Source organism: Trifolium pratense, linkage group LG2, assembly GCF_020283565.1.
Source record: "Trifolium pratense cultivar HEN17-A07 linkage group LG2, ARS_RC_1.1, whole genome shotgun sequence".
In the NCBI taxonomy this organism is placed as follows: Eukaryota; Viridiplantae; Streptophyta; class Magnoliopsida; order Fabales; family Fabaceae; genus Trifolium; species Trifolium pratense.
In genome coordinates this window covers 53,115,903-53,140,604 of record NC_060060.1, presented here as the reverse complement: position 1 = coordinate 53,140,604, position 24,702 = coordinate 53,115,903, and the positions used below count along the sequence as shown (strand labels likewise).

At 36.5% G+C, this 24,702-nt stretch overlaps 2 protein-coding genes across 2 annotated transcripts; one reads left to right on the top strand and one right to left on the bottom strand.

The window, feature by feature from the left end:
• The first annotated feature begins 1,774 nt into the window (after positions 1-1,774).
• LOC123911124 (probable glucan 1,3-beta-glucosidase A) lies at positions 1,775-5,594 on the top strand. The gene is made up of 11 exons (XM_045962477.1): positions 1,775-1,834; positions 2,157-2,255; positions 2,326-2,441; positions 2,542-2,661; positions 3,323-3,508; positions 3,656-3,814; positions 3,907-4,076; positions 4,155-4,310; positions 4,447-4,799; positions 4,936-5,115; positions 5,197-5,594. The coding sequence occupies exons 1-11, from the start codon at positions 1,810-1,812 to the stop codon at positions 5,292-5,294; spliced, it is 1,662 nt and encodes a 553-aa protein (XP_045818433.1). The 5' UTR covers positions 1,775-1,809; the 3' UTR covers positions 5,295-5,594.
• Positions 5,595-11,905: 6,311 nt separating this feature from the next.
• LOC123909459 (protein MIZU-KUSSEI 1-like) lies at positions 11,906-13,128 on the bottom strand. Its single transcript, XM_045960300.1, has one exon. It carries the CDS (start codon positions 13,065-13,067, stop codon positions 12,330-12,332), a length of 738 nt encoding a protein of 245 aa, XP_045816256.1. The 5' UTR covers positions 13,068-13,128; the 3' UTR covers positions 11,906-12,329.
• Between the last annotated feature and the right edge of the window lie 11,574 nt (positions 13,129-24,702).

Here is a 24,702-nt window from a genome sequence, read left to right as displayed (position 1 = left end):
CTGAACCAATTTTCATATGCTACTAACATAATTTTGGAGTTGAAGGTTTAGGGAATAAAAGACTGAAATTGGACAAGTTGCAACTTGCTTTTAGATTACTAAAGAATGAGAAGCCTTCAAGTCTTCTCTCAAACCAAGAAATGTTCTGCTTTTCTTGTCTTGACTGGTCCCAAAATAAACAAATTAAAATGCCAACGTCAATTTAATAATATAATAATTGTGTGCGTATAATATAAAGTTTTGAAGAAGGATTTATCATTAACATGAATGATTTAGGAAGCGAGAAAGGGGAAATGAAAGAAAAAGGAGATTCTTTTTTGCTATTTTTGTGAGCAAGAGATTTTTTTTTATTTTTCTTTACGCTATGATATTTTATCATTATATCACTTGATTATATTAGATTTAAAATATTTCTGTAATTATCTATGTATGAGATGTGATTAAATTATATAAAATATTTATATTGACAACAATTAGGTAAAAACATATCATATAATGGACATATTTAAAAATTATTCAAAACTTCGACGATCATTGATGTCGATACATTTACATAGAAGTTTAAAGTTCTTCACATTTTTCTAAAAAAAGACAATAAATTTATAGGCATTCAACGAGAATAAAAAGAGAAAATATATATATTAGTTAAATTTTGAGACACTAATATTCTTTTTGTTACTTTTGTCAAAACATTAAATCAAAATCTCAATTGTGATGAAGAGTATGTCATGAAGTTTTGATGATGAAGAGTGACACTATTTTAATCATTAGTCTTTCAAATGATTTTTAACATTTATCCTCTATGGCATACACTTCTCTACCTTAAATTCTATCGATCCGTCTCTCTATTTGTCAATAGTAACATGAGTGCATATTGAGAAGTTATGCAAAATTTATTTATTTTACTCGCTTGAAAAAGCAATAAATTCCAAAAATGCATATTGACAAGTTATGCAAAATTTATTTATTTAATTGTTTTTTACTCGCTTGAAAAAGCAACAAATTCCAAAAATGCATTACATTTTTATCCTCTTTAGATGGATGCAGATTGAGTGCATTCAAAGACCATGACTGCATGTAGTCAGAAAAATCATGACCGTCTAATTGAGATCGGACGGTTTAAATTTAAAGTCAAAAACTTTAATATTTTAGAAAATTAAAACTGCATCAAGATCCATGCGTTCAATTTTGATCAGACGGTTAGAAACTTCTAACTGCAGCCTGACTGCATGGTTGCTAATGCTGACTTCATAGGATCCAATTCCTCTTTAGTTGCATGCATTAGAATTTAGAATCATTGACAAACTTCCCATATAAAAAAAGTTTATTGACAAACTATTTTTAAGGAGAATGAAAATTACTATATCCATCAATATAGATCCAAGTGAGCTTAGTTTAGTTGGTAGAGACATCGCACTATATGTGCAGGAGCCCGAGTTCGAACCTGAGACACTCCACTTATTCACATTTAGGGTGAATTTTCTAGGTACTAAGCTACTTGACCAAAAAAATATATCCATCAATAAATATATTGGGCTCAACCGGTGAATGAATGCACCTTAAAATAAATTGTTCGAGAAATTACGATTTCAATTCTAGATGGGAAAAATTCTTGGTTGGAGTTTACTTTATTCACTTCACGGTTGAATTCTGGATTACTGACCCCGGAATCAGATGATTAAAAACAAAAATATAAAAAATAAAAAAAAACTACTCAATCCACTGACCATCATTGAAGATCTAGATAAGATGTTGATTACATTGTCCTTCCTAACACAGTCTCTTCTTTTTTTCCTTCAAGTCCAACCAATGATAATGAAATCCTACATCCCAAGTAATTAATTAAGTTTTTACTTATAATCAATTAATAATTTAATACTAAAAATAAGATAGGAATAATTTTTAGCCAAACTTTATTTATCTCGTAATCGAACTCTGGATTATCAAACTCACAATTTTATTTTTTTAACATAACTGAAACCCAATTACCTTCTAATGTTTGTTCAAAAACTGGAGTTTGGCATTAACTGAATCATAAAGAACAAATTTCAAAGATTCACCCCATTTTTAACTGCTTTGTCCTTTGAGTTCTTTCTTCTACATAGTTTTTGCTTTGATTTTTCCTTTGATGGATTCTTCATTTTTGGTTTCTTGAGTGCTTTTGAAGCCTTCATTCTTGATGGGACTTGTTTTTACCAAATGGGCATCCACAGTTTTACTCTGCTATTTTCTCATCACTTCTACAGTATATTCAGGTAAGTTAAATTCAACTCAATGTTTTAGTTCTATCTTTTGTGGAATTGATTTTTTCTTGTTTCTTTCAAGTTGAGGGGTTACATGTTGGTTCTAAAGTTAGAGGAGTGAATTTAGGAGGGTGGTTGGTTATTGAAGGTTGGATCAAACCTTCATTGTTTGATGGCATTGCCAATGGAGACATGCTTGTGAGTTACTTCACATTTTTCTGTTAGATGGTTGATTATTTTGTTCTTTTGATTAATTATCTTGATGATAAGTGTTAATTATATTTTGAAAAAAATGTAGGATGGGACAGAAGTGCAGTTTAAGTCAGTGACATTGCAGAAGTATGTATCAGCAGAGAATGGAGGAGGAATGAATGTGACAATTGATAGGGATGTTCCATCTTCATGGGAAACATTCAGGGTAAGACGGTTATTGTCTTCTTGTTTTTTGTTGTTGGTATTAACCCTATGGTTCCCGGGGGAAGGAGCCCTATGTTCTCACCAGGAATCGAACTCGGGTTCTCCTGAATGATTCGTCATAGGGGGAGCTCAATGTGTTGGTTATTATGTTCTTATTTTCATTTTTGTATCCAACATTATATCTTGTAATGATGCTAATTATGTTATTGGAGGAATGAATGCATAACTTTGGTCCTTGAAATTGTAAGGGTTGGTTAGTTTAGTCACTCAGATTTGTGAAATAGCAATTTAATCCCTTAAATTGAACAACCTTGGTTAATTTAGTCACTTTTCAAATTTAGTACAACAATTTTAAAGGTTCTATGCTTGCCTTGATCCAGCAAGTGAGTATTCAAGTCGATATGCGAGTCTTTCATTGGGTTTGATGAACGTTTACGACGGAGATATTTCGATAGAGGGCCTAAGTCATCCTTTAATTTAAAGGACTAATTTTGCTATTTCACAACTTTGAATAAATATGACAGGCGCTACTAGTTTATCAGGAATTCGTAGTTCATATATATCGATGGAATTTTGAGATTTGAAGTTATTAGAGACTTAGAGTGATTTTAGAAGAACTTGTGAAGTTTTATAAAAAGATTAACCTTTTTTGTGTTGTGCAGTTATGGAGAGTATCTGAATCAGAATTTCAATTCCGTACCACACAAGGCCAATTTCTTACATGCAATGGTAGAGGCTGCACTGTATCTGCAACAGCAAAATCGCCTTTAACACCAGAAACATTTGAAATTACGCGCAATGAGAAAAATAGGATTCACATTAAGATAAAGAATGGACCCTATCTGCAGGTATTCATCCTTTTTCTTTCTGCTGAATTGAAAGACATTTAGTTCCATATAAAATGTGATGCTGTTTCTGAATTAGAAGAATAAAATGAAAAAGTATGATAATGTTTTAACAGATTCGCATGAATGCTTATACCACTATCTTTATAGGCTACAACTGGTAACCAGCTCACGGCAGACTATCCAGATGAACCGGGATGGGATGATAATTCAGCCACATTTGAAATGACAATTGCAGCGAATAACCTACATGGAGATTACCAGCTTGCAAATGGTTATGGACATGATAGCGCAGAAGATGTTCTTAGGGTAAAATCTTATATTTTGAACATTTTCTGGGTAATTTTCTAGTGGCACAATTATGCTTTTCGGGATAATTGTTGAGCTTTCTGTAATTGCAGAGACATAGAAATAGCTTTATTACAATGGAGGATTTCAAATTTCTATATGAACACGGAATAAATACCGTGAGAATACCAGTTGGGTGGTGGATTGCTTATGATCCTGATCCTCCAAATCCATATATTGGAGGAAGTCTTGAAGCTCTAGATAATGCATTTTCATGGGCACAGTAGGTTTCTTCCACATTCGACAATTGAAACTTTGTTTCTTCCTTTTAATAATACGCCTAATAGTTACTATGTTGCAGAGAATATGATATAAAATGCATAATTGACCTTCATGCTGCTCCTGGTTCACAAAATGGGATGGAGCATAGTGCAAGCATAGATGGATTTACAGACTGGCCAACTTCTCCAGATTACATTTCAAAGTCATTACGTGTTATTGAATTTTTAATTTCTAGGTAATGTTTCTTGCTTGTCGTAATTTTATGCTTTGAAGTGTTGAACACAATTCTTGTTTGAACTTAGAATTAGTAAATTTGCTTCGCGAACCTGTTTGTTGTGTTGACTGTACTGAATAGATTTTCTGATTTGCAGATATGCAACGCATTCTGCCTTGCTGGGAATTGAGCTTTTGAATGAACCATCTGCTGCCACAGTTCCCTTAGATATTTTAGTTTCCTATTACAAACAAGGCTACCAAATTGTTCGGAAATACTCTTCGTCGGCTTATGTGATAATTTGCCAGAGAATCGGCAATGCAGATCCTTTGGAGCTTTATCAGGCTAACATAGGATCTACCAACTTAGTTTTGGATTTGCATTTCTACAATCTCTTTGATAAATTCTTTGTTAATATGAGTCCCGGCGATAATGTACAATACATATACAAAAGTCGGGAAGGTCTGTTGCAGGCCTTCAATAATTCAAATGGCCCAGACATTTTTGTTGGTAAGACAATTCTCCTTTCTAATTGTTTGATCGTGTATCTTCTATTCTTACGATTCTTAATAACATCTGATACATGATTGAAAACCGGATTTTCTGATTCACAATTACAATCTCAAATCGATAACCATGATTTCAGGAGAGTGGGTGAATGAGTGGAATGTGGCAAACGGATCGCTAACAGATTATCAGGACTTTGGAAAGGCACAGTTAGACGCCTATAATGCAGCTTCCTTTGGCTGGTGTTATTGGACTTTAAAAAATGACAGGGAGCATTGGGATTTTGAATGGAACATTAGGAACAACTATCTTCAATTAGGTAATAAAGTATAGATTTTGTGGGACACTATTGCAGGTATATTTTTGATAATTTTGAAAAACTACCTGTTTGTTTTTGCAGGTAACTCACCCAGCAAAAAGAGCATATCCACTTTGGGATTGTTTGGATTAGCTTGCACTTGGTTTTGTCTACGTGATGTCTTTCGGATTATGATTTAAGTATGCATTGTTATTCATAAGTCTTAGTTCAACTGATAATGCCAATATTGTGAGATTGGACGCCTTCACTTAGGTTCGAATTTGCGACCTCACAGTGTGTTTCAGTGATATTTGTCATTTCATCTGCGGACAGCGGACACACAAATAAAAAATGTGCATTGCTAAAGCAGTAAATCTCTATCCATATAAACAATTTCTCCTATGTTGCTTAATAGTGATGGTATGTGCCTTGTCAAATAAAGGAAGAATATGATGAGTTGTCATAAAAGTTTTAAGTATGAAATAAGATTTGTTGAATTATTTTCCTACACAATTGTCTTTCTGTAACATCCACGAAAGGTGTGAGCAAATAGTTTAAGTACTTATTCAATAAACACTTACAATAATAAATCTAATGTCCCTTAGATTTTCATAATCTATTTGGTTGAATGTTTATTTATAAAAAAGTTTCTCATATCAAATAGCTCCTTTGTCAGTCCTTATATATCAAAGATGAATTACTATTAACTAAAATGATACGATTAACTATTTGGCTAAATTGCACTTTTGTCCTCTTAACTTTCACAAACTTGTAATTTTGACCACTTAACTTTCATAATAGCACTTTTGACCCTTTAATTTTACCCTCTTTTGCAAAAGGATGACCCATAACTCATTTTGACCAAGTCAATGTGATGACGGATCGTCACACTCTCATAATCCATGCTTATTTGAGGGACATTAGACTCATTTTAGAGGGTTTTAAGCAATAAAATCAAGAGAAATCAACTCGGAAGCAAGGTTACTTGGAATACAAGAAAGCAGGAAATTATGCAGAAAAATGCAGTTTTGCACTACGCTGGGGGCGTGGTCCATCACGCGCAGCGTGATGCTTATCACAGAGAGACCAAAAACCAGCTTTGATCACGCGCAGCGTGGGGACTGTCCACGCGCGGCGTGAAACTCTGACCTGAGAAGTTTTGCTCACTGACTTAGTCACGCGCATCGTAGTGTTAATTTCAGCAACCACGCGCAGCGTGGTAGATCTCACGCGCAGCGTGGTTGCAGTCAGTATATATGGAAAAGTCAGTTTTCTGGATCTGGGTTGGAAAATTTGGGAATCTGATCTTGATCTTGGGAGTTCCAGGCACGATTTGAAGACTGATCATGTGTTCCAGAGGCTAAGGGTGGCTAGATTGGAAGCATTCAACATCATGGGAGTTGATTCCTTGAAGTTGGAGCAAGAATTGAGCTACTTCACGATGAGAGGCTAGATCTCCATTGAGGTTGGATCATGATGAGGAACTAAACTAATGTATTCCATGTAATCAATTGTATCTGTATTGAATCTCTCTCTTATGAATGTTATTCAATGAAATTCTATCCTTAATGCTTTACAATTTCTGATCAATCTTGCAATGAACTTAGATTTTAATTATGTACGAGAGTATGAGTTGAAATCAGAACTGAATTCATTGTGCATTTGAGTGTTTCCGGTCGAAAGATTGAAACATAGAATGTAGCATACGATCAACGCGTTTTCAAATTCTCCGCTACCGGTAGCTTCCATCCAAGAGATTGGAGAAGTATCGGTAGAGGATAGGGTGGATTTTGACAAGAGATTGCGATTCACCATATTGTTGATCTAGTTGTAACATTCGAGTGATTCATTACGATACAATTGAATTGCATGTGAATACTATTGTTTAGGGAATTGTCGACGATCCAACCTCATTCTTAATCAATTGATTTCTCAACATTTTCGTACAAACACATCATTCAAACCAAACCCCCAATTTATGTGTATTCTTTGCATCATGTTTATGAACACTATTAGACTCGTTTAATCACACAATCCCTGTGGATCGATATTTTTATTACTACGTGGTAATTCGTTCACTTACGAAAATTATCCATCAAGTTTTTGGCGCCGTTGCCGGGGATTGTGATTGATTCGACAAGGCAATAGTGTTTATATTTTCTGTGTTTTCTTTGATTTTTCTGTTTTTACATTTTTCTGTCGAGAGCGTTCTACTTGTGTGTTTCCTTGTGCATGTGGAGAACAAGTCCAATTGAGCTGGATTTCGATCCTGAAATTGAGAAAGCAGCACGAGCAAATCGTGAAGTGGAAGGAAGACATGTTCGAATCATACAATCAAGAGGCACTTTTAACTAGTTGCAAGTTCAATAATGTGTTTCTACAAATCATTACCAAACAACTAGAAGCTCAATGTATGGTGCAAGCAACCTTTCAAAATAATCCTCATTTCAACACCTACAATCTTGGAGTGAAGAATCACATGAATTGTTCTTATGGAGCTAATCCAAATCAAGCATTTCCTCAAGATCAACATTTTGAAGATCACCTTGAATCTTTTGAAGATACTCTTATCTTAGCCATGAAGATGACTCAAGGCAATTTTGAGGTGATGAAGGCAAACCAAGAAGTGTCAAGCAAACGTCATGAAGCCTCCATCAAAAATCTCGAAAACCAAATGGGTCAATTAGCAAGGCAAGTCTCTTCTCTACAAACTCAAAGTAGTTTTTGTGGAGACACCACAGATCCTCGTAATGAAAGTTGTAATTCCATTAATTTGAGGAGTAGAGAAGTTTCATCTCCGGAAGTAGTGGAGAATCCTAAGAAGGATGAGAGTAAAAATGGTGTAGTTGAAAAGATGAGGGATGGTGTAGTTGAAGATAGAAAAGAAAATAAGAAAGAAGAAAAAAATAAGGAAGAAAAAGCTTATGAGGGTGAAGTTGAAAAGAGAGTGGAGAATGAGTCTAGTGCCAAGAAAGGCAAGAAACCTCTTGTGAAGGACCCCAAGTTTCAAGTTCCTTCACCATATGCTAGAATGCCTTATCCTAGGATGAAGAGGGTCAAGAACCAAGACCTTGAAGTTTGTGGAGTGGTATCCGAATGTTTCAAAGTGGAAGTGCTAGAGGAAGTGGTAAAAGATGAGAAAGAAGGAGAGTGGGATCATGAGATTGAAATTTTTCTTCAAAACTTGGATAACCCCCTAGAAGAGGAGAAAGAGCCAAAGGCAATAAAAAAGCCACCGGAATTGAAAGAACTTCCTCCTAAATGGAAGTATGTGTTTTTGGGTGGCGACTCTAGGAAACCCATGATCATAAGTGATTTGCTCACTCCACTAGAAGAGAATGACTTGTTAAAAGAAGCGGAGAAAGTGAATGACGACCTAGGATGAGACTTGGATGGTGTGGTTCCTATCTATTGTTTGTACAAGGTGGGCAAAGAAGAAGATCCCAATCCGGTTGTTAATCCTCAAAAGTCTTCCACTTCAACATTGAAAGCTTCGGTGAAGAAAGGTTCTATAAAATCTCCATCACGATGTAGTAAGAAGGAAAGAACCAATTTGAAGGCCAAATGGGAAGGTCTCAAGAGTGATTCGGGAAGCATGAAATCATTACTATTTGATATTAATATTGCTCCTTTGAATGAAGAGAACAAGAGGAGCCGGGTTGAATCAAAGTTGAAGTATCCTCCCTGACTTGTGATGATGAAGCGTCAAGCTAATGACGAGAAAGAAGCGCTTCATGGGAGGCAACCCATGAGTTTACGGTCCTTTCTTCCCTTTCACTCTTATGCTACTTTATGAATAATTGTTTGATGTTCTCTTTGAATTTGCTGGATGAAGATACTTTTAACTCTGAATTTGAATCTTTTTATGTTCAATTGTGGAATTTCATTTACCTTTAGAGTTTGTTTCGATATCTTGGCATGTTCTTTCTATTACTTGAGTATCAATTGTTTGATTCTATCCGTGTGTGATTTGTTAAACTTTCAGTGCAATTGCTTGTTGCACTCATGTGATCAAGAGGCAAAGGAAAGGAACGCACACTTTTTGACCGGTTCTTTGATTCGACCCAACCGAGAGGTATTGAGCCAAACACTCCTTTTTCTTCTATGTGTGATATCCACTCATGTATTGTCTCTCGATTTTGCTTGTCGTCTCTTTATTTGATTGGTAATTTTGTCGCACACACGAGGCATGTTGTTTTGGTACCTTTGAGCCTTTCTATCCACCCTTACATATATATCATTTGCTTAACCAATTTGAGCTGAAAGAAAATATGTTATTTTTGCAAAACCTTAAGAAATTTTTGAAAAAAAAAAAGGAATGACTTTCTTGGAGGTTAGGCACCTAATTAGTGGTTGATGCGCAATGCTCACCACTAAGTTTGGGGTTGCTCTTTGGAATTAGCAAACAATGAAGTTTGGGGTGAGGGTACTAGAGAACTTACAAAAAGTTTTTGGTTGAAAAAATTGAAAATTTTTCAAAGATTCAAGGCTTTAGAGAAAGATATGTTGAAAAGAAATGAAAAAACGAAAAAAGAGATGAATGTGAAAAAAAATAGAAAAGAAGTACTAAAAGAAGTGATAGCCTTGAATTCAAAAGAATTGCAAAACTTTGTTTGATGATTTGGAAAAGTTCTCTAGTCCACTATAGTTCAAAAGAAAAGGGTTTTGGTGTATAAATTTTTTTTGACCTTAGGGGGATCTAACTCCAAGTTTTTCTACTACTTATCCTAAAAAGTCACCATCCACCCTAGCCAAGCCACGTTATAACCCTAAAAGACCTCTAAAGTGTGTGCGCAAAGTGAACCGAATGAATTCCTAGACCACTTGCAAAATTATTGTTGACTTGCTTGATGTGTTGATTTGAGTGATTTACCATGATTGAAGAGTGTATGCGAGGATTGTGATGAAATCATAGAGCATTGGTTGAAAAGTGTGAGTTTCTTGAAAATGCCTTGCGGGAACTATTGTGCAATTGAGTGTTGCTTGCGAGTGGACCATTGATCATCAGGTAAGTCTCACGCATGTATGATTCGACTAATCTAAGGAAAATGCCAAGGTCTTGACACAAAAGCTTGAGGTAAAGGTTGTTTCCTTGAGGACAAGGAAAGGTTTAAGTTTGGGGTTGTGATGACGGATCGTCACACTCTCATAATCCATGCTTATTTGAGGGACATTAGACTCATTTTAGAGGGTTTTAAGCAATAAAATCAAGAGAAATCAACTCGGAAGCAAGGTTACTTGGAATACAAGAAAGCAGGAAATTATGCAGAAAAATGCAGTTTTGCACTACGCTGGGGGCGTGGTCCATCACGTGCAGCGTGATGCTTATCACAGAGAGACAAAAAACCAGCTTTGATCACGCGCAGCGTGGGGACTGTCCACGCGCGGCGTGAAACTCTGACCTGAGAAGTTTTGCTCACTGACTTAGTCACGCGCAGCGTAGTGTTAATTTCAGCAACCACGCGCAGCGTGGTAGATCTCACGCGCAGCGTAGTGTTAATTTCAGCAACCACGCGCAGCGTGGTAGATCTCACGCGCAGCGTGGTTGCAGTCAGTATATATGGAAAAGTCAGTTTTTTGGATCTGGGTTGGAAAATTTGGGAATCTGATCTTGATCTTGGGAGTTCCAGGCACGATTTGAAGACTGATCCTGTGTTCCAGAGGCTAAGGGTGGCTAGATTGGAAGCATTCAACATCATTGGAGTTGATTCCTTGAAGTTGGAGCAAGAATTGAGCTACTTCACGATGAGAGGCTAGATCTCCATTGAGGTTGGATCATGATGAGGAACTAAACTAATGTATTCCATGTAATCAATTGTATCTGTATTGAATCTCTCTCTTATGAATGTTATTCAATGAAATTCTATCCTTAATGCTTTACAATTTCTGATCAATCTTGCAATGAACTTAGATTTTAATTATGTACGAGAGTATGAGTTGAAATCAGAACTGAATTCATTGTGCATTTGAGTGTTTCCGGTCGAAAGATTGAAACATAGAATGTAGCATACGATCAACGCGTTTTCAAATTCTCCGCTACCGGTAGCTTCCATCCAAGAGATTGGAGAAGTATCGGTAGAGGATAGGGTGGATTTTGACAAGAGATTGCGATTCACCATATTGTTGATCTAGTTGTAACATTCGAGTGATTCATTACGATACAATTGAATTGCATGTGAATACTATTGTTTAGGGAATTGTCGACGATCCAACCTCATTCTTAATCAATTGATTTCTCAACATTTTCGTACAAACACATCATTCAAACCAAACCCCCAATTTATGTGTATTCTTTGCATCATGTTTATGAACACTATTAGACTCGTTTAATCACACAATCCCTGTGGATCGATATTTTTATTACTACGTGGTAATTCGTTCACTTGCGAAAATTATCCATCACAATGCACATGTGGCAAGTGACTCACCATGTTGACGTGGCAAGACATGTTGTGAGTCATTTGTCACAAGTGCATACTTGGTCAGGGGCAAAAATTGTAAGTTTGTAAAAGTTAGGGGGCCAAAAGTGCTATTATGAAAGTTTAGGAGCTAAAATCACAAGTATGTGAAAGTTATGAGGCCAAAAATACAATTTAGCCTAATTATTTTAAAATTGTCAAGAGTGAAGTTGAATTGTTTTCTTTTGGGTTACAAAGTCAGAGTCGTTCTATTGTGCATCTCGTATACTTATGTGGCCAAAATTAATTTTTAAGCCAAAATTTTAAAAGAGGAACATACATAGCCAAAGTAAAATCCAAGTGTAATTAATGTTCAAACCAAACACATAACTAAATGGAAATTAAAAGTATAATTAGGTACAACACAATTCTTATTTTCCATTAGAAGAGAGGGAAAAAAAAGCCTATAGGCTTGGCACACTCTCTCTCTCCCAATTTGTCACCATATTCTGGTTTTGTCTAGCACAACCAATGAAGAAAATAGTACATACAAAAAGAAAGAAAGAAACTAAACTTATGAAACAATCATAAAGCCATGCCAATGCTATAGTTGACCACAATAGCTAGGCACAACTCAAAAATTAATTAAGTTGAATAAATGAAGCTGGTCCTTACACCAAAAAATCCAACATTACTTGAGAATCGGGTTTCTCTTCAATCTATTGAGAGTCTTTTTTAGGACAAAATCGTGAGGATTCATGTAAGATTCAAAACGGACAATATACCTCAGAAAAACGGTCGAATTGACATGATTTTTTAATAGAAACATAAACAAGGTCATCTTGAGCGAAAAAAGAAAATACTAAGCTCTTGACCAATACTTCCTTCAGGATCAATCAAATGAAAAGATTCACAGTTCGATTTAGACGAACGACGAACCCTTTGAAAATTAGCTCTAAGATACATAAGTTGATCATCTTCTTGACGAATCTCCTTTCCATTTATAACACCGGTACCAACAGAAACACAACGCATCAAATTCAACGCTTCTAAATCACTTCTCGAAGGCCTACGCTTAACAGCATACCCAACTTTCCTCCCATTACAATACATAATCCAAAGAGGAGTAGAAAACAAGTTACTATTATTGCTACAAGATCCCGAAGTAACACTTTCAAGTGCAATTCGCAACGTTCCTCCTCTCATTTCCTTTGCTAAAACACTTGTCGGGATCGCTAGCTCTAGAAGAAGAATCGGGTTGGCGGAATTTGAGTTAGATTGGATACAAAAACTTACTTTTCCTTTTCGATATCCGAATATAGTACCGGTTATTGTTGTAGATGTCATGAGTGAATGTGACGATAGATAGTTTTTTTTGTTATAGTTTTGGTAACAGTTTTTTGAAGTGCTACTATCTTGATCTTTTTCATGTTCTACTAAGGTGCAATTGCAAGTTGGGATTAGAAATTGAATGACAGAACGTAGAAGCCTCCATGATCTAACTTGTTTCTGACAATCTACTGTGGTTACACCATTGGTCATGGTGTTGCTACCAATCTTGGTCATATAAGCCATATATTAATTATATATGTTTGTGATACCTTATATTGGTTTTTGAGGTTTCTTTGTTTGGTTTGTATTTGATCTTGTGTATGGTTTGGGGACAGTTTATATAGTACATGTCTCTATGGTGATGAATGATGATGCTTAACTTTTATTTTAATTTTATATTAATATATCTTTAAGAAGCTCTAGAAGAAATATTTTAAAAAATTCTTATAATAATTATTAGCTTTTCTAAATTATGACATTTTTTTAGATTACTTTTTTGCACTTTTTTTTTTTTTAAAGTTCTTTTTCTTTTTACTAAGTGAGTAGGTGCTATCATCAGGTAGGATTCTCTACCTTTTGCAATTTTCTCTTTTTCTCTCTTAATTGTTCAGTCTAATTCAAATAAATTTTTAATCTTCAATCTCACTTTTAAATCTAAATACACTATAAAGTCACAAAAATTAATAAAGTCAGAGAATCCATTTTCAAGTTTTACCTTGCATAGGCTCACATCACAACAAGTATATATATTTCTTGCTTTAGATAAGTAGGATATCTCTCCTAGGTAAGCCTAATCAAGAAGTGTAATTTTTGCCTTGCACAACCGTTGCTATATAAACAATTATATCCCTAGCCCTATTACTTATTGTTGGGTCAAGATGAAATCCGAAATCATCACATTGAACTTTAAACAATCACTTATGTGAATTAAATATCACCTCTTAACTCAAAATCATAATTAGATGTTATTTTCTTTCGGTGGTCAAATCATTTTTCAATCAAATGTGAGACTCTTATTCACCGTTGAAAAATCAACATTTGCTAAATGTACAAGTTAGTTATACTTGTTAGTTACACTAGATAAAATGTATGTTACACTTTTTAAGTTAAATGTTTTAACAAATTAGAATTTAAGTTTTTTTTTTTTTGTAATAAATTGATCTTATAAGAAATAAAATATTTGCATCATTTTCCTCTTTTCATCCAACTCTGCAAAAAAAGTGCTTATTTAGCATTTTTAATGTTAAAGTGACAAATCTAAATTCAATGCTCTCAAATTTATATTTCAATGTTTCTACCGGCTTAACTATATTTACGGTTGGGTTAGTTATATTAGTTAGTTAGTTATTTCATTAGTTGTATAAGTCTTATGTACCATTGACATGTAATTCATATTATTTCATGATCAATATAACTTCCATTTTACTTTTCTCTACTTTCTCTTATAAATGATTTTTATCAAAAATAGTAATAGTCCTTGTTTAGGGTAGCTGAAAGATCACGAACAAATAGAGGGTTACATTTTTTTGAAAAGGTTTTGGCTAGGGGTTAGTAGTTTTTTGCTACCAACTTTTTGCTTAAAAAAATAAATAGGAGCTAATTTGACTAAGTTTGATTTTTTATTTTTTATTTTATATAGATTTAGCTTGTAAGTTTTTTAATTTCTATGTTTTTATTTTGGACTGCCTAATGGGAAATGCTCAGTTGCTCACTTTGTTTTTTCTCTAGTGAATTTGAATCTAATTTCTTGGTAAGGATTTGGCCCTTTCCACCCACCCAAAATAAAAAAAAATATTCTTTAGCAAAGAAGATAATAATTCAAAACGTACTCTTGACCCTCATGATCCTAGTCTACACATTTTCTACAAGAATCTATTGTTAGATTAGTTTTAATTGAAGTAATGCTTTCGTTTTTTTAGCCGCCACCAACTATACAAGAATCTATTGTTGATTATTACTTAATCTAGTGCAACTAATCTTTTGGATACATTATTTTTTTGTACTTAATGCTTTCACTTTTAATTTAATTTTTGGCGTAAACCGGATATCTCTGCCACCCACCGCATAGACTAATTCAAATGGATGAAAAATTCTCTCTAAAAGTTTTAACACTGTTGCATGCCCAAGACATGAATAATGGATTGAACACAGAACATCAGTTAAGCTAAAAGAAATTTCTTGTGAAACCACTTTAAGACAATCATAACAATTTTTTTGGTTACAATGGCAATCATAACAATAAAACTTAGTATGTGAATAATTTGGTGTCATATTTTTTATTGATTATATGCTTTGATCAATGATAAACCTTGTTCTGTATGATTGAGAGAATAAACTAATACTGTATGAGATTAAGATTTCCGTACCACAACACACCAATCCTCTATCATCTAATGATTAGTTTATAAGATTTTGGATAGTAAATTAAATTAAACTTCAACTATACACTTTTTTTTTTATTTTTTTTATTTATGCATCTTCATGCACGACAATATACAGCATTAGTGAACACTTTTTTTCTCAATTATAAGACCCTACTCTTCCAAAAAGAAAACATATTTTATCTTGTGGGGTTAAAAGTACATATAACCGCATATATATGTTTCATAATATATCATGTGAAAATAACTTTAGGACAAAGCGTGCTATGTAGAAGCCAAAATGAAATTTATTGGCTTTAGCTTTCTAGTCTGGTGCCTCCACTCATGTCTTCTCTTTTCCACTCCTCTTGTGTCCTAGTTGCTGAAAATTGACAACACAAACAAACCCTTTTTAATTCTTTATAGTTCCCTTATTTTATAAGCAAGGGACCCAATATATTAAAAATTGTTCTTTGAATAAAACATATACCACCATGTCAAAAAGTGAAAGTTGAAAAAGTACTATTTTTTTTTGGTGCAATGAAAAAGTATTAATTTAAAATTAAATATTTAACATGTGCCATTTTTTTCTTAAAATATAAGAGTTTATATTCATATATAAATGGAGAATTAATCATTAATATATTTGTTAAGAGAATCAAAATAACTAAAAGTGTATCATAATTTGGACCTATATACACGGTATATAATGCTCCTTTTTATTTGGCAACTAAACCTTTATATATATATATATATATATATATATATATATTGCATGATAGGAGGATATAATAAGTTAATCATAAATTTTATTATATTTTATTTTCGTAGTTAAAATTTATCACGAATAGGATAAAATAATAATTTGAAAACACCACAACAACCAAGTGGTGTTTGGTCAACATGACAAAGTTAATGGTCTACTTTTAGGCATAGTAAAATAAGTGGTTCAACATTCAAGTCAAAAGTAAAGAGTTTATGATGGAAAATGCTGGGGCACTGTTTAAGGATATAAATATAGTAATATTGCATCGAAACTTGTACGGTTAATTAACTTCTCAAAAGTTTAAAAAATATTATTTTCAATTCAAATATTTCTTCTTTTGGTTTCTTTAACCAGTGCCCAGGGGCACCGGTTAGCATAATCCACGAATATTATTAGCAATAACAACTACAACGCTTTGATGTTTAGGAGTCGCATTATCTTATAATTAGTTTAAGGTTAAATTGTATTATTGACCCTTAACTTTCATAATATTACGATTTTGACTCATTAACTTTCATAATAACACTTTTGCTCCATAACTTTAGTTCCTTTTGCAAAAAGGTGCCCCCACTAATTTTGACCAAACCAACACATGTGGCAAGTAACTTACATGCCACATCAGCATGTCTTGCAGTCAGCATGATTTGCCACATGTGCGTTGACTTGGTCAAGAATCCAAAATCACTAGTTTGTAAAAGCTAGGGGGATCAAAAATGCTATTATAAAGCTAAAGGGTCAAAACCTAGAGGCGGTCGATTGATCGGTTATTACTGTTATTACCAATTACCCTTTTAGTTTAGTTTTCTTATTTGATTTGGTTGCGCCATTCGGGCTAATCAACTTAACCTTAAAGATTTGATTAATTTAAAAGCTTGCTTGTTACTGTGTCTTGCCCTATCGTGCTAATCCCATGCTGTGGACCATTGAATCCAGCCCATTGTAGGTAGACAATGGTGTTTGATACAAATGAAGCAAATTAATCCACAAGCAGAAATTGATTTTCAACTATTCATAGCTTATTCAACACATAGACGAGAGACAAAACATAGTGTAATGACTGGGTCTATGTTCTCATTCATGGTGCACTTTTTGGTTGATTCAATTGGAATGAAAAAAAATGTGACATTTTATGATAGAATTACCTTTTGTTTTTGTCGGCTATGTCGTTTGTTGTAAGAGGAAAATTACAATTGTGCATGATATAAGTCTCAATCATAAACGACACAAGAAATGATTAGACAAAAGAGTGGTCTCTAAATTTTGTAGTAGTTAAGTGGCAAATGAGTTCTATTTCATTGTGAGCTGTAATCAATAATAATAATATGAATCGTTTGTGTGTATTATTGATTTGTGAAATTATGATTATATCCATACAGATAAGATTCTTAGGTGGGCTCTGAATCCTAATGTGTCGTGCATTTGATGCTTCGTACTATTTATCAACACATGGTTGAAACCACGTTCACAATTAAGATTTTTGTTTTCATGCATACATCCAAACAATAGAAATTTTGCTCTTTAGCTCCCTATATTGCTTAGTTTAGACCAAAAATTCAATTTTATCTTTTAGATTAATGATTCGAAAGTTATCTTCCAATAAGTTTTGTAGTTATTTTTGCTCGCTAGATTTCGAAAGATAATTTTCGAAATGTGAATTTATATCTAGAATATATATAGAAACTGATATGTTATATGTGTTTTTAAGTTGGATAATCAACACATGTCATGGTAAATTGAGATTTGCCACACTTAAAAAACACAATTTTCACACGATTTTCAATCTCAATAATTAATTATTGATCAGACGCATCAAATTAATAAAGTTAACAATAACATAAAATAATCTCAACCACATGTTCAAAATCAGACGGTCTTAAATCAAAACTGTGTGAAAACAATGGTAAACTTCACAACATGAAATCTGCTTCGGTCCATGGTCTTGGTGAACCCACGTTCACAAGAAGTTATTGGTTTAGGCATCTAGGGTGCTGCTTTTTCCCACTAATACTGTACTTAGAAAGTAAAACTCAATGTTTTTGGATATGGATCGCACAAATTATCCACATGCATGCATAGTGCACAATATTGAATATTCTTATTTGTTTTTTTTTTTTTTTTTGTGGATATGGATCGCACAAATTATCCCTAGGCTTAAGCTTTGGCCCAATTGAGGTTCTGGCCCCAACCAAACTTATAAAAAAATTGAGTTATAGAACTAGAAATTTATTTTTCAATTAACGTAGATTAAGTTAGGCATAAGATAGAAGAACAACATAATATTGTTGATGCAAAGCCGGCCGACGAATCACCTAAGGCTGATGTGGTGGCCCCTAAGGTTGATCCTAAGGTTGATTTTCGCATCGAATTCACAACGGAATTGAAGTTTGATCACTGCAATACGCTGGTCACAAACTATAGAGGGTCGAGATACCGAATCCTCCGGTTTGAAGCTCCTCGCCGATACCTTGGGATAAACATAAAAACATCTACAATTTATGATATTCTTGTTAGTAATCACAATCAATAATGATACATGAGAAATGAATCAAGAGGCTATGCTAAGGATTACTCTCCATAACCTCAAGGTGTGAGTGTGAACTACTCACACCTTGACATCATGAACAACACTAAACTATATAGATTACAAGAGTAAGTATAAGGGAATGAATAAAGTTGTATATTGCATTACTTTTGAGAGTTTACAAGAGGTGTATATATACACAAGTATAGTAACCTAATTGGAGTAAATTAAGGAACAAATATCTCCAACAACTGAGGTGATTGACTCTATAGACTTTATACAAATCCAAAATAATAATGATAATAATTAAATACTAATTATGATTGATATCCTCCCGCAAGTTGGGCGACCTGGAAGAAAGATGCAACTTGGATAGTAGAAACTCGAACCGAGGGCGAAGCAGAGGCTTGGTGAGAATGTCAGCAAGCTGGTCGTTGGTAGAGACGAAGGAAACACGAAAACGGCCACGTTGAACGTTTTCACGGACAAAGTGATAAGCTAAGGCTATGTGCTTCATTCTGGAGTGGAAGACAGGATTAGCACTCAGATGTGTAGCACCAAGATTGTCGCAGTAGATGACAGGACCAGCTGTAGGAGTGTGACCAAGTTCAGTGAACAAAGAGAGTACCCAAAGGAGTTCACTGGCCGTGTCGGCCAAGGCTTTATACTCAGCTTCAGTGGATGATCGAGCAACCGAGCGTTGCTTGCGGGAACTCCAAGAGATGGGGGTGTCGCCAAGATAGAGCAGGTAACCAGTGGTAGAGATATAATCATCTTTGTCACCCGCCCAGTCCGCATCTGAGTACGCATGAAAGGTCAGGGGAGCAGTCGCGGAGATGAAAATGCCTTTGTCGCAAGAGCCGGCCAGATAGCGAAGTAGGCGCTTGAGAGCCAACCAGTGCATGGTGCTCGGGTTCTGCATGAACTGAGCAAGTTTATTGGTCGCGAAGGCAATGTCTGGTCGAGTAAGACTCAAGTATTGGAGATTTCCAACTAGTGCTCGGTATTCAGTCGGGGAGGGCAAGGGATCACTAGAGTTTTTGAGCAGCGGAGGAGTTGCAGTTATTGGAGTGGACGCTGGTTTAGCTTCTGTCATGCCCGACTTTTGAAGGAGATCAGTGATGTATTTCCGTTGTGAAAGAAACATGCCCGCAGCGGAAGGAATGACTTCAACACCCAGGAAATAATTGAGATAGCCAAGATCTTTCAAAGAGAAACGGGCAGCAAGTGTAGCAATGAGACGAGACAATTCTGTCGAGGAGCTCCCCGTAACAATGATGTCGTCGACATAGACGAGCAAGTATAGTGTCGCGCGTGGTGTCCGCTGAATGAACAAAGAAGCATCGGCGGTGGAATTGACGAAGCCAATGGAGAGCAGGAATACACGAAGTTCCATATACCAAGCGCGAGGAGCTTGCTTTAACCCGTAGAGCGCCTTCTTTAGGCGACAAACATGATCAGGGAAGCTTTTGTTAACAAAGCCAGGTGGTTGAGCCATGTAGACCTCCTCGTTGAGCGTCCCTTGAAGAAAGGCATTGTTAACATCAAGCTGCGGACGGACCATCCTTGTCGAACTGCCAAGGCGAGGATGATCCGAATTGTCACTGGTTTGACGACGGGGCTAAATGTTTCTGTGTAGTCACAACCAGGGCGTTGATGGAAATCTTTAGCGACCAATCGAGCCTTGCACCTATCAATGGACCCATCTGGATTTCTCTTGATGCGAAAGACCCACTTACAACCAACCAAATTCTGAGCAGAGGAACGACCAACGAGTTCCCAGGTGTTGTTGCGATGTAGGGCATCAAATTCAGCCAACATGGCGGAACGCCAGTCCGGATCACGAAGGGCTTGGGTAATAGTACCAGGTTCCATCGGGGATGAGGGACGGACATGGAGGTTGAGTTTGTGGATGGGTTTGACGATGTTGTTTTTGGACCGGGTGATGATCCCACCGCCATGAGGTTCAGTGGTCGTTGTGGGGGGAGAGGTCGTTTGTGGTTGTGGGAGCAATGTTGGCTGTATGGAGGAAGGGGGTCATTACTGGTCATTTCATTGCTCGTTGTATTTGAGGACGAGGATTGGGATGTGGTCGGGGAGGAAATGCCAGACGGGAAGGGAGGCTCAACAAGTGAGGTATCCGGGGATGTGGGGTTGGTGCTCGCAGTAGGTGGAGCGATGGTCGGCAAGACGGGCAGTTGGAGTGGACCAGTCTGTGAGGTCGTGGACGTGGTCGGTTGGGCCACTAGTGAACGGAAAGGGAATTCAGTTTCGACGAACTTGACATGGCGAGAGGTGTAAATCCGTCCAGTTGAAGGATCGAGGCATAGATATGCATGTTGATCAGCTGAGTAACCTACAAAAACACACATAGTAGACTTTGGAGCAAGTTTATGGTTAGCATAAGGTTTAATCCAGGGAAAACACAGACATCCAAAACATTTTAATTTATGATAATCCGGACTAATGCGGAGGAGTTGAGAGTAAGGTGATTGGTGCCCGAGGATTGGGGTAGGGAGACGGTTAATGAGGTAGGCTGCAGTGGTCATGGCGTGAGGCCAGTAGGTGAGGGGAAGGCCAGCGTGGTGAAGGAGGGAGAGACCGGTTTCGGCAATGTGCCGATTCCGCCGTTCAGAGATGCCATTGTGTTCGGGTGTATGAGGGGGAGTGGTGTGGTGACTTATGCCATGAGTACTTAGAAAGGAACGAAGACCAATGTATTCGCCACCATTGTCAGTGTATAGGACTTTTATTTTGTGTTGGTAGAAGTTTTCAACTAGTGTTTTAAATTTGGAAAAAATAGATTGCACATCAGATTTTAGTTTCATGGGATATAGCCATATATAGCGAGTATAATGATCAACAAACAAACAATAGTAACGAAGACCATCAATAGATAAAACAGGGGAAGTGCATACATCAGAAAAAATTATTTCTAATGGATAAGTAGATGTAAGAGTAGATTCATGAAAAGGAAGTTTATGACTTTTATTAATTTGGCATGAATTACAATCTGATTGCGGAAATTTATTTGAACCTAAAGAAAAATGCTGCTGAATAAATTTAAAGATGGAAGTTGAAGGGTGTCCAAGCTTGTGATGCCAGGAAGCAGAGGATTCCACTTGGACGGTGTGGGCGGAAGGTGAGGGCGTGGGCAACAGATAAAGTCCATTCACACATGAGCCTTTATGGGTTGTTTGGCGTGTCTGCAAGTCCATGACATAAAAAGAGTTTGGTAAGAAAACAACGGCAGAGTTAGTTTGTTTGGTGAGTTGAGAGACAGAAATGATTTGTTGTTTCATGGAGGGAACATAAAGAGCATTAGACAAGGATAAATCATTAATTAAAAGTGTTCCAGAGTGAGAGATGTTTAAACCTGAACCATTCCCCATGAAGAGGGAGTCGGGGCCAGTGTATGGATGGTGAAGTGCCAAATTTGTAAGGTCGTTGGTCACATGATGTGTTGCTCCACTGTCGAGCAGAAAACCAGGCGAGGATGTGCCAGCAGTAGCGGTGTGGGCCTGGGCCTGGCCAGTGGTGCTCGGAGAAGAACGAGGAGGTGCGGGGACACTGGGGTGTTGGGTCCGAAAGAGTTGGCAGTCAGCGAGGACGTGTCCCTTGGTGTTGCACCATTGACATCGACCAAGGAATGGTTTGCGATCACCTGGGCGTTGGTTGGTCGGTGCAGGTGCTTGACTTGGTCGAGGCTTGTTGTTGGTCGACCTTGCTTGAGCGTGCAGCGCAGTAACAGGAGCAGGTGATTGGCGTTGAGCAGCAGCAAGAGAGAGTTCCTGGATGAGGAGCTTTTCGAGGAGATCATCAAAGGTGATTGAAGTGTCCCTTGCGTTGACCCCATCAATGACTGCTCGGTAACCGTCATCAAGGCCGCGCAAAACATGGTCGGTCATGTCCTCGACGGAGACAGCAGATCCGAGAGAGGCGAGGAGATCAGCTGTTTGCTTCAGAGAGTGCATGTAGGTCGTGATGGATTGAGTACCTTTCGAGGCCATCCGAAGACGTTCCTTGAGTTGTTTAAGGTGACTGCGGGAGGCTTTGGCATAGGTGTTCTTGAGAAGCTCCCAGAGGTCGTGCGAGGTCTTCGTCTGGGACACCAAGGAGGCCACCTCGTCGGAAAGAGTGGTGAGGATGACACCATAGATGAGGCGATCCTGGCGACGCCATGTTTGAAAAGCAGGGTTTGGTGATGTTACCGGAGGCGTTGCGGTGGTGGTGATCGTTGCTGTCGGCGCAGGGAACGATCCATCAGTGTATTTGAGTAGATCAAAGCCATCAAGGAAGGCTTCTACCTGGAGTTTCCAATTGAGGTAATTGGTAGGGAGAAGCTTGGTGACACCGCTGAGGGTGATACACGCAAAGGGTTTGGAGGGTTCATAGGGGTTAGCTATGGAGCGAGAGCCATCGGAAGTCATGGGAGGCAAAGGGTTACGGCAAACGGAGAAAAAACGGCGTTTTCTGGTTTAACAGGGTAGGGCTGGAACGTTACCAACTGATACCATATAAGGGAATGAATAAAGTTGTATATTGCATTACTTTTGAGAGTTTACAAGAGGTGTATATATACACAAGTATAGTAACCTAATTGGAGTAAATTAAGGAACAAATATCTCCAACAACTGAGGTGATTGACTCTATAGACTTTATACAAATCCAAAATAATAATGATAATAATTAAATACTAATTATGATTGATAGTAAGAACAAAAACAAAAAACGTACAAAGATAAATTTATTGGATTTTTGCAAAGTGTTACAAGCTTGATTGATGAAGATTACAAGAGAGAAAGGGCTATTATATAGGCTACAAGTGCTGAGAATTTTTTGAAAATTAGATAGCTAATACATAAGTGCACATAAGTGACATTAAAATGGGAAAATTAAAAGCCCAAACTGCCAATTTCTTTCAGCTAGAGCTGCCACGGCCATGAGAAGCATTGGCACGGTCGTGGGGAACTTTTCAGACATGGCCAACACTTCAGTTTTGCTTGGCATGACTGTAACACTCCTTGACACGGCCGTGGCCAAGCTTCAGACCTTTAATGTTTGACTTTTCTCACTTTAGGCCATTGGTAATGGCCATCAACCAAGAAATTAAGTCCCTGGCTAGCCATCAATATCCATTAATCCTTCATTAAAGATTCTCGCTGAAGTTGTCCATAGTTTCACTGTCCTATGTTGTGAAGATGATATTACAAGATTTTTTTTTGACAAAATGATCTTACAAGATTTGTACCCCAAATATGTAGGATTTTCTACTACTGTCCAAAATCTTGACATTTCCATTTTCTGCAATGAAAAAAGTACTACCAGAATCTGCCAATCTGGAACTGGCCCGTCTCTTTTAGCATATCGTCGTCACTGCTAGAACTTCCATTAGGAATGAAAAATCTAAGTTCAAAAGTCTGTGGACCTTCCCTAGGTAGACTTTTGATTTGCTACAACTTCACCCATTGCTCTGCCTCTGCTACAACTTTGGAATTTTTATATTCAATATATGAAAGTTTGGTCCGATTGTCTTAATATTTCTTGAATTATCCAATATATGAAAATTTTCATTACATTTGCTTAGTAGAAAGGAAGCACGATTGTTAGTAGTCAAAGGATGTAAGAGATAAAGGTCATTGGATTAGGACAATGCGTTTCATTTGCTAAATAATAAGAGATCGGACATGATAACTTCTGTTGGACTGGTGCGATATCGATGCCGTTCAACAATTTATATGATTTTAAGTTACGGGTTTTGAAGATATTTGATTACGAAAACTTGCGAGAACATAAAAGTAATAAAAGTTGATCGAGTTGACAGAAAGATTAAATTGTTGGGATTAGACTTAATTGACCCGTTCATACGTATTTCCCTGATCATTTATATAGTTTCTAGCCATTTATCAATATTATCATGTGTTGCTCTTCGTACGCTTCGTCTCCAGATAACGACAAGAAATCTATTATACTTATCAACCCCCGATTCCTCGGGTGATTAATCAATACAATAGCGTTAAAATCCGACACTTTAAGTGAATATTAAACCTAAACCTATTCCTAGAGTTTAAAATTTAATATATATTATCCTAGTTTAAGATTTAAAGAGTATATTCCTATAACACTTCAAGTGTAAAGATCAAAACGATAGAAATAAGGATAATATCAATATTGATTAATAACTAAAACCATCTATAACGCCATGATCAATAGAAATACATACTAATAGAG